The sequence below is a fragment of the Cupressus sempervirens genome, chromosome 7, assembly GCF_028749045.1.
Source record: "Cupressus sempervirens isolate cs-2001-9-10 chromosome 7, ASM2874904v1, whole genome shotgun sequence".
NCBI classification, from domain to species: Eukaryota; Viridiplantae; Streptophyta; class Pinopsida; order Cupressales; family Cupressaceae; genus Cupressus; species Cupressus sempervirens.
In genome coordinates, this window is record NC_143124.1 from 912,620,837 (window position 1) to 912,631,888 (window position 11,052).

The following is an 11,052-nucleotide window of genomic DNA, read 5'->3' on the forward strand; positions in this document are numbered from 1 at the left end:
AATAAAATGACATTTATTGTCTTAAATAATGATTATTGATTTTACTAGGATTACACATGTCATCCTTTTGTCATGTGACTTCACTTTTTATATAAACAAAAATTAAGAAGTGATAAGCTCTAATAACATTAATTAAATGCACAATCAATACTATTGGTACAAGTCTTATCAATAATTTAGAACTTAATAAATCCAATTGATTGTCTTCCTATGATAGGAACTAAAAAGACTAATGCCAACTTAATCTACACGTAAAAATACTTTTACAATTTAAATATTGATACTAATAATAATAACTAGGGTCCACAAAAAAACATATTCCTCCATTGTATTAATCAACTATCCATTTCCTCTTTCAAATATATATATATATATATATATATATATATATATATATAATTATTTTTTATTTTATTTTTTTTGGTTTTCTCTCTCTCAGGTCACACGAGAAAATATTCCTCCTCAAATACATGAATCAAAATATCCAAATCCCCTTTCAAATATATTTAAATTTATTTTAAACCGTCCACAAGAAAAGTGACACAATCGTCTAGAGTATAACTCAATATTTAAAATAGAAAATTCAAAGTGGAGACTTTGAAAATTTAATGTCAATCAATTTGAAGAGAACGACGCAAGTTAAGTTAAAACAAAATACACGGAAAGTGGACCCGATTGTCCAGTGAAAACACACTTCACTGAAAACAAAATTGGGACAAACTTTAAAAGAGGGATCGTAAACGACCCGCAATATTGAAGCGACTGGTTTGAGCAAATTGACCCTCACAAAACATGCCTCCCCCAACTCCTCTACACGGCAAATCCGTCAAACACGAAATTTCTCAACAATTTAATATCTGTCATAAATAAATCAATAAAACGAGATTCTTTTTCACACAGTTATCTGCTGTTCAAATTGACTTTCATTGACATGGAAGAAGTTCATATATACACAAGCAATTTCACGATAAAAGAGGCATCTTTGTATTTCCAATCAGTCTACCTGAAAAGATGGGTAGCAAAGATTGCCCGCCATTGCCATTTCCTGAACATGATAAGTTTCCAGAAGCAGGGGAGAAAAGTGACTGGACTTTGATCTCGTTCATGATAGCCATGGCTTTTGCCTGCGCTACCCTTTTGACTGCCGCTTTCATTTATCATCACTGCGCGCGTACGCCGGAGCAGAGGAGACGCCGTCGCCGGATAGGCAGGGGACCGGAAAACTTTTCGACTTCTCCGCCGGAGGGACTCGGCGGTTCTATGCTGGATGCGCTGCCGGTTTTTGTCTACACGCCGGAAAATTACAAAGACGGTTTGCGCTGCGCCGTTTGCTTGTGTGAATTCCTGCTGAGCGAGAAGGGGAGGCTTCTTCCCGGCTGCAACCACTGCTTTCATGTCGATTGTATTGATATGTGGTTTTACTCTCATTCTACTTGTCCTCTTTGTAGGACCAAAGTTGAAAAGCAGTCTAATGTTTCTCTTGAACTTGGTCATAGCCAAATGGAAGTTTCTGGAGTTTCACAAGAAGAGGAAGAGAAAGAAGAAGATGATGAGGAAGATGAAAAAGAAACAGGGGGGAATGAAGTTGTGGGTAATAACAGTGTTTCGTCTGCAGCGGAGCAACATGATGATAATGGCAGTTTTAGTAGGCAGAAAGATGATGGTCATAGTGAAGAGGGAAGAGAAGGACATGTTTCCATTGATTTGGGGCACTAGCGAAAACAAATATTTTGTTCCATCATTTCTACTGGTTCAAGTGTCGACTACTTAAACATCACATATTCACAGTTGATTTTTAGGTAAAAAATGTTAAATAGTTAAAGTTGGCTTACTTTTTTCAAGCTTAATTTTTCCTTAGTATGTGATATTCCGAAGTGGCCTATAAATTATATTAAGAACTTTTAGTTTGTGCTAAATTTATGTAAAAGTAGTCTTTCTCGTGTGTCCTATAATTCCCCTATTTTGAAGATATTGCTTTTAATGATGTATCCATTCTATATGAGGAGATGAGTGAGGTGTCATATGGCCCTTATATTGCTCTTATTTTAAAGGATTGTTTTGTAATCTTTCACAACTTCAATACTTCTTTTCATATAAAGTATATATACATATATAGCTTTATGTTTTGCATATTTGTTTATTTAGATAGAAAGGCCCTTAAGCTTTATGAGTGCAATTTAATGCACAGTCGAAGTGAATGGTTAAATGAGATATGCAATGGGTGGTCTTGATTCACTAAGTATTGGCAAGATAAATTATGCAATCGATAGGATGCTTCACATTAGTGTTATTGACTTAAATGTTTTATTTAATGAGATAAATGTTCAAAGGTTTGATTAATGAAGATGGGGAACTAAAATGTAGTATTAACTGTAAGAAATTTCTTACATGAAATCGATTGTATATCTAAATGTTTTATTTCATAACTTAATATTATATATGTTTGTCTTTTTAAATATTCAATATAAAATTAAAATATTATTATATTATTTATTTATCCATAAAAAATGTTGAATAAATAATTAATATTTAAATAATAAAAATAATAAATTATTCTTCTTTACAAGATCAATATAATTAATTAAATTCATAATTAAATTTATATAATTAAATGAAATTAGTTATACTAAATTTCTAGATTAGATTGTGTGAAGATTTTTCATCAATGTTTCAAATTGCACTACATGATCCATCATCAGGATGAGAGAGCAGGAAGGTGTAAAACAATGTCGATGGATCATGTAGTGTGATTCGAAACATTGATCAAAAAATCGTCACACAATCTAATCCAAAAACTCAATATAACTATCATTGATTGTGCAAATCTAATCGCATTAATAAATGAAATTATTTATAGAATACTATATATATAAGAAAAAAAAATATTAAAATTAAATTAGATATGTTAATTTTTTACATTTCATAACATGGAGATGATTTTTAACTTACTAATGTATAAGTTTCAAAGTAAAATAAATTTTCAAGCAATATTTGTGATTCTTTTAAGTTAAATAGTTGATTTAGAAACACATTATGATACTATAATATAAATAGTTTTATTTTCAATATATTATGGAGTTTGGCAATGTTTTCAATAAATAATGAATGATAGTTTGAGGTCCAATCAACTCAATGCATTGTTGTGTCTCTGTAGATGTTATGTAAAAAATTGTAGGTAATAAGATTTTTAATAAACTAGAACATGTGTGATCTTAAAATAGATTTTTTATGTATTTCTTTAAAAAATTATAGTTAATTTTTTTTTTTTTTTAAATTCCATTTTCAGAGTAGAATCAATATTCTAATTTTTAAAAGGTTAGTTCTATAATTTTCTTCTTAATTCAATAAATTTGGAACTTCTATTAACAAGTCACTTGATACAAGTCAACATATTTACTAGTTCAATCCACAGAATAAAAAATGGAAAAACCTTTAAAGGGAGCCAAAATGTTCTCTTAATTTATTAGTTTAGAATATATTAAAAATAGAGTAAAACTTCATAAAAAATATATCAAAAGTTTATTTCTAAAATTCACATTATAATTGTCTAATTAAATACAAATAATTTTTGAAAGAAAAATATTTATATGACCACCATAGATCCACTATAATTTATTGATACATTGATAGATGATCTAATTTTTTCTTGTTGTAGTTTTTTGTTTTTCACATTTCATCTTACCATATGTGACACAACTAACAATTTTATATATTAGTGAGAACAAGCATTTGAATGACATGCAAATCTCAAATAGGAACATTGGCCATTGACTATTTCAACATTTATTATTGACCAAAGAATTGTCCTATACTTAGATGTGATTGGTCATTACTACTTCCTACCTATTTCCAAATTTGAAGGAAGTAAACAAACAACCATGGTAGACAAGCATAAGTCAAGGAAACAAGTGAGAAGAGCAATTGAGCAAATTGACATGTAAACATAGGGTCGAAGAGAAAACTAAAGTGACAAATTGAGATTTAGATTACAAGTCACAATTTATTTGTAACCATTGTTTAAAGCCTATGCTTGTTCTCTCCATGTTTGATATTTTCTTTTTAGTCCCTCCCTTATAGGTAGGAGACTATAGCTTTTGCCATGTTTATGCTATAACTATTTTTTTGAAAACATCTAAAAACATTAGTAAATGTTAAATGTGTGTCAATATTATTTTTTAAATACATATTTTTCATATTTGCATGGTTTTATTTTATTGGTTATGACCATTTTTGCTAGTGGTTTTAAACTTTTAAAAAAATCCATTCAATTATTTCATCTTATTGTTTTCCACATTTTATTGAGAGCATAGTGGCTTAAATGGAGGGAGGAGTTTAATTTGACATTAGTGGTTGCATCGTGCAACCACAAAATACGACATTCCTCGTTAATGTTTTCTATTATTGAAATTTTTTATAAGATGCTTTGTTATTAATTTATCTAGTTTTTACACTATATCCGTTGTTGTATGGAATAAGAGTTTGGGGTTTTATTTTATAGTACATGCTTGCTGAAGTAGTGTCAACATTTTCTATTTTAATTTGGTATCTTCTTTTGATGAGGTTGGGGTTAAATAAAATTAGCGTACAAGATTTTGTCTATTTCAACCATTTTCAACCATTGTATCGTATTGTATGCTTATGTTTTTTATAGTTTGTATTTGTTGCAAGCATTCTATTCTCAGATGACAAGAGAAAACATTTCATCAAACAATATACCGTGTTTAAGAAGTTAAAAAGTACTATTTAATTATTCAAAATGTTTCATTATTTTTTTTATTTATTACTATTTCAAGCATATTGTTAATTGTTGTTGTTAAATTTTATTAATGTTTGTAGGTCTTTGACACGATTGTAGCTCTTCAGTAGCTCTTTAGTTGTTTTGTAGAAAAGTTACTTTTCATGGAGGGCAAAATGACTATACAAACATGCAATTTTAATGATTATGCAGTATCAATTTTGTTCTGGGTATATCTTATGTTGCATTAGAAAGATTTTTTTGGCTTTATAATGACTTCTTGTGGATAGATAGTGGGGTCAAGTTATGGCCCAGAGATAAGAAACACAAATGCCATCTCAACATTGCATTGGATCTTATCAAAGTATTTGTTTTATATTTTTATTTTGGTGTGAAAAACATTTGTTTTGGAAAGGTAGAATTTTATATCTTCATATACTTTTTATGACTATCATTAATTGGTGTAAAATTGCTTTGGCTAAGATGTTAATTGTATGTGTTCTACGCATACATGTTATACTTATTCTATTACTTTCAACAAGCTAGAGTACCACTCATATTCATTCTCAAAAATACAAGGTTGAGCAAATGAATCTTTAATTTGCTCCTAAATGCTCTAAAAAAAAATCATATGTGTGATACTTTTTAATGGACTAGACTCTAAGTTCTTTTGAATAATAGGTAGGGCTCATACAAGATGACAACTCGGTTGGAGGTCACTGCTACATATCACTGATAAATGCATCTTTATTTTAAGGTTTTTAATCTCTATTTTGGACCTTTACTTGTCATTTGAACGATTTTCAAAAAAAAAGAAAATACAATTGAAAATTTTATTTCATTTGAATCTATTTCAATTTGAGCTATCAATAATAGATGTTTGCTATTATTTCAATTAACGATTTGAAACTCATTAAAGCTTAATACGACCTGCTTGGCACATATTTTCAACAATACTTTAGTTGTTCAATCAATCTATTATTTCACTACATTTACCATATTTTCTAGAGCCTAACAAACAACTACCGTTATTTCATTGTTTATTTAGAAAAGGAAATGATTAAATAAAATGTTTACAATGTTCAAAAAAGTTTCATTTTTTTAATTTTACTACATTTAATGCAAGTCAGTTCATCAGCGTTTGATATGATGACCTTCGCACTTCATCTTTCACAATTCATTGGAACAAGCCATTTGTATCAAAATAAAAAAAACATTGTTGCATTGTTATGATTTGACAGATATAATTGTTCCTCAAATGAAGATGGCTCTAGATGGGATGGTGGAGTGTTTGTTCTGTCCATAGCTCTTACAGTCTAACTAACAAGAAAATTGATGAATTTTTGTACACTAATATATATATATATATATATATATATATATATATATATATATATATATATATATATATATATATATATATATATATATATATATATTCTAGCTTCATTTAAGCTAAAAATGTTTTTAAATGAAAAATAAACTTTCGAATTCCAACTATTTGTTTTAATAATATTCTTCTCATCTCCATCTTCATTTCATCACACTATTGCATGATTAAAATAACTAAGTATAACCATGAAGAGGATGCTAAAGTATATGTTTCATAAGTAATCTATGATTTGTTGAAAACATTTATGCTATCAGCCATCATATCTAAGTAGTTTTTTAATTTTTATCTCTTCTCTATCTATGCCTTTATAACAATGAAAATTTCAAGAATCCTTAACAATTCATATTTTGCATCTTGACAATAATATCTAAAATTAATAGAACCAAAACTTTTCTAATTGCTACTCAATTTATTTGTATACAATTCAGTACAAAATTAAAATCTATTTCTATGTTTTGTCTTTTAACACTGCATGTTCCCTATTTTATGTTTCAATACAAACTTATATTTTTCTAACCAAAAGGCAGGGACTCTAGCTCTAATAGAGCCCTTGTTACAATATTTTTTTATCACATTGACATGTGATCTATATTATTTTCTCTATCTTGAGTCACATTGTATGATCTTCATCAAATTACATAAAATAATAATAAATTTGATTATTATTATATTAATTTAAGACCCACAATTTTATCTCTTTATTTTTATTTAGAGCACTCATGTTAAAAATTATACAAACTTCAAATACAATGTATTTGACCATTGACTATTGACCTAAGAATTGTCCCCCAGATTCCAATTTTTTAAGAAGCAAGCAAACAACCATGATAGAAAAATGAAACAGGCGAAGAGGCAAACTGACCCATTGACTTGATAATCTCTTCTACAAAATTAAAATCATACTAGATTGCCATGGTATACCATTAGAATCATCTTATTATGATTTTAAGCAGGGCCTCCTTGTGTGTTTCTAAATTAAAGGATGGATTTTTCGATGTATTTGGTAAAAATGAATAAATGTGTTTTTCAAATTCCTTTTTTCTCCTCGAGGAACAAGTCTATTTAATCTTCAAATTGATTTAAAAAGATAAAAAAAATTGAAAGATTGATCTTTTTTTTGGTGTTTTTCCAATGTACACTATATGTAATTTTGTTAATCTATATAATATTTGGGTTCAATCAACGTGGTATTAATAAGAGATTAGAGAATCAAAGTTAAGTTGAGGGGGGCGATAAATCTTGATATTTTTGTTTAACTCTTGTTTGATTGGTTTTCATACAAAATTGAATCCATAGAATCATTGTAGGGATTTTAAACATTTCAAAGTATAATATAAATCATTTGTTTTTTCAAATTCTTATAGTATCTCTTACTTTAGTTTGAGGAATTGGGTTTGGATCCCTTTTCATGTTTTGTTCATATGGTTAGGTGGCTTTCTATGACTGTTTTCTCCTACTACTCTTTCATTTTCTTTTTCATAATATTTATTTAGTTCAATTAATCACTTTATTTTGAAGTAAATAAATAACTAAATCTGTAAGTAGATGAATAGAGTTTTGATGACATGTACATTAGTACAATTATAAGTAATCACATTACATAAAACATTGTCCTTCAATGTGCCACTAAAAGGTCGCAAAATATCATCATCTATTAAGCTAAATGAGATAATGGTCCAAAGAAGAAAAGCCTGCAATGAAAAAAATGTAGTTGAAATCAAAAAAATAATGATTGAATATCTAAATTATTGTCGTTAAATTCATAAAAATGCTCATTTGGCAAAACATCTTCACGTTGATAAATGGCACTAGCTTTATCAAAAAGTATAAATAACATACATGAAAAATAATATATCCATACATAATCCATCACCATCCATGCAATAGAAAGCCATTAGCTTGAATCAAGGATGGTAGGATTAGATGCAATATATCACCAAAATACAATGAAGAAGTGAAAGGATCTATAGATAATAGCTAAAGGAAAATGTCTAGATGATTTAATGCATAGTAAAAATTCATGTAATAATTTATCAATATTTCCAATCAATTTCCTAATATTTTTATAAGTGACTATCTTTAAAGATTGATACTCTCATCAACACTTAAGGTTATTTTACCTACATAATAGGTAACCTTTTGTTCTATATCTAAATTATCCTCTTGTTAAACATGGTTTCACTATGATACATTGTATGATAGTGTATTAGCATGAATCTAGTAGATTTAGATCTTGCAATAGAAAAATATCCATTGATCTAAGTTTAGGAACATCACCATTGGACTCAAGAAATATTAAAGCAATAGGAAAATGTAGTTATCAAGGGAAGTTCAGATAGGTTTTTAATGGGACTCAATGCATCAAGTCTAGAGTTACAAAGAGAAAGATGAGAATAGGAAAATGTAGTTGTCTAGGGAAATTGAGCTAATTTTTTAATGGGATCCAATATGTCAAGTCTAGAGTTGCAAAGAGAACTATGAGACATACAGTCCTAAAATTTGACTGGGTGAAAACCTTTGGTCTATACTAGTTAGCACATGTAACTGGCACTTTTTAATAGAATCTAATGCTCTAGCTAGTGCATGCACCTTTAGGCTTAGGGTGCCTAACACACCTTATCAACATTTTTAGGCTTATATTTTAATGTAAGATTTCTCTATGTAGTATATCTCTAAATCTATGCTTATAGGTTGAATTTATGATGTGTTAGCCTCTTTATGCTAAATATTGTCAATTTCATAACTTTCTACTACTTCTTACATCATTTATTATCATTATCACATTCAATCACATCAATGTAAAAGGACAAAAAATAATCATCGACATTCAACTCTCTGATGGGACTCAAATTGAGCCTAATTGATTATTCTTCAACAAAACATGGTGTGTAAATAGTTCTTAGTTTTCATAATTAACTTGGAGAAAACTCATTTCACTTAAAGTTTAAGATCTCAAATAAATATGAGTTGTCATGATGCAGGCAAAGGATGAATAACTAGGGCCAAAAGCTCACCCAACTATCTAAAACACCCTTTAAGAGTTAACATAATAGAAGCAAACACAAGGAACAACAACCAAAGGAGGAAGAAGAGTGAAATACTTTTATTGATTCTATTGGATACAATTGACTAATTGTGTGTTATCTTTGATGTCACACAAATGTCATATTAGTTGTCAGGCAATGTCTACCAAGCTCACTTGAGTGTCGAAGGAAATTATGGTAGAAAGTAGTGTTAACCGAGTTCTCATGGTTATCAAAGGAAAGTTGGTCAGAGTTAGTATTAATCAAGTTCACTCGGTTGCCAAAGGATTTGTGAAAAGTTCACAGTGTTAACTGAGATTCTATTGTTTAACACAGGAAATCATTTTATGACTAGTGTTTATCGAGTTGGGTTGGCTATCGAAGGATTTTGTTGATTTGGGATATGAAGTTTAATTATTTTAAGTATTGATTCTAGCTGACTATGGTAATGATTATTGGTCATTATAATTTGTATTGATCTGACTTGACAATCTGAATGATATAAATATAAGGTCAAGTTGTGATTTTCAGATGTATGCAAGTGTATTGATTGATTGAGAAGGAAAGTGTGCAAGAAACTTAAAGGATAGTCAAACATCATTGTGGAGCAATAAAGTAATATTCGATCAGGAAGGATCAAGTTTTTGTGAATAGAATAGAGATTTGGATTCAATAATTCAGTTGCATCTCAAGCATTTCATTTCATTGTTACTCTCCAACCATTGTAGCAGTGATCTAAAATCTCTTAATAGAGTTGGTTTAACAACTAATAGTAAATCCTTTAATAGGGTGACAGTTCCATTGAATTGTTTTAAAGACCTCTTACAAGGCCACTCCTAACAGGGTGATTAAATCCTCTAACAAGGTCACACCTAACAATGTGTTTTGTAACCTTTAACTGGGTTGGCTCCTAATAGAGTTCACTTTAGAAGAGTGAAAAATAGTAACTAGTTTCATTGGTGGTTTTTCCCATATTGGGTTTCCATGTTAAATCGGGTGTCTCTTGTGTTCATTTCTTTTCTCTCATGTTTGCAAATTATTACTATTGATGTTAGATCTGCTAAAGTAAAAAATACTCTACATTTACTGAGTTACAACATTTTCAGTATGTTTACTAAGTGATAGCATTAATTAGTTTTATCAAACATCTAAAGGATTTGTGCATATATTTTTGTGGTAATTGATTCACCTCCCCACCCCCAGTTACTCCATCTATATTTCCAACAATTAGAATTAGAGCTTTTGGTGCTTACAGGAAGGTTTGAAGAACCTAAGCTAAAGATCAAGATGTCTTATAAGAGAGAGAACCCAAGGCTTAATAGAGACAACATTTTAGCATGGAAAGGACTCATGAGGCTTCATCTGGCTACCATAAGTGATTCATGATGTAAATACCTTAATGCAAAATACAAAACTCCTACTGGTACATTATCTATTGAAGATCTTGCTGAGAAAAAGAATCATAACATCATGATGATTGATATTGCATCTGCTCTTAGCTATGAAGAATTTGATGAGGTCAAAGATTGTAAAACTGCTTTTGCAATGTGGAACAAACTCAAGGACATCTATGGAGGTGATGACAATGTAAGAAGAGCCAAAGCTGAAAGTCTTAGAGGAAAAATTGATTAGATGAGAATGAGAGAAGATGAAAATATTGCCAAATATGTGGAAAGACTCATGTAGTGCCTGCCCCTAGTTTACATTTTCAAGCTACATTTATGATATGATTGCCAAACTCTTTTAGGCCAATTTATGTTTGATGATTAAGTATTATTATTTTAGAGATTATCAGATGATGTTTACACTCAGTTTATTATATGATGAGATTACTTGGTACTCTATATTTCATGCATGTATGATGATTATTCAATGGTTTCAGTTATCGATGATGATTAGTT

At 29.4% G+C, this 11,052-nt stretch overlaps 1 protein-coding gene across 1 annotated transcript; it reads left to right on the plus strand.

Annotated features, from left to right (window-relative positions):
- Window positions 1-971: 971 nt before the first annotated feature.
- LOC149550473 (RING-H2 finger protein ATL2-like) lies at window positions 972-2,130 on the plus strand. The gene has a single exon (XM_089795094.1). It carries the CDS (start codon window positions 1,012-1,014, stop codon window positions 1,714-1,716), a length of 705 nt encoding a protein of 234 aa, XP_089651220.1. The 5' UTR covers window positions 972-1,011; the 3' UTR covers window positions 1,717-2,130.
- The last annotated feature ends 8,922 nt before the right edge of the window (window positions 2,131-11,052 follow it).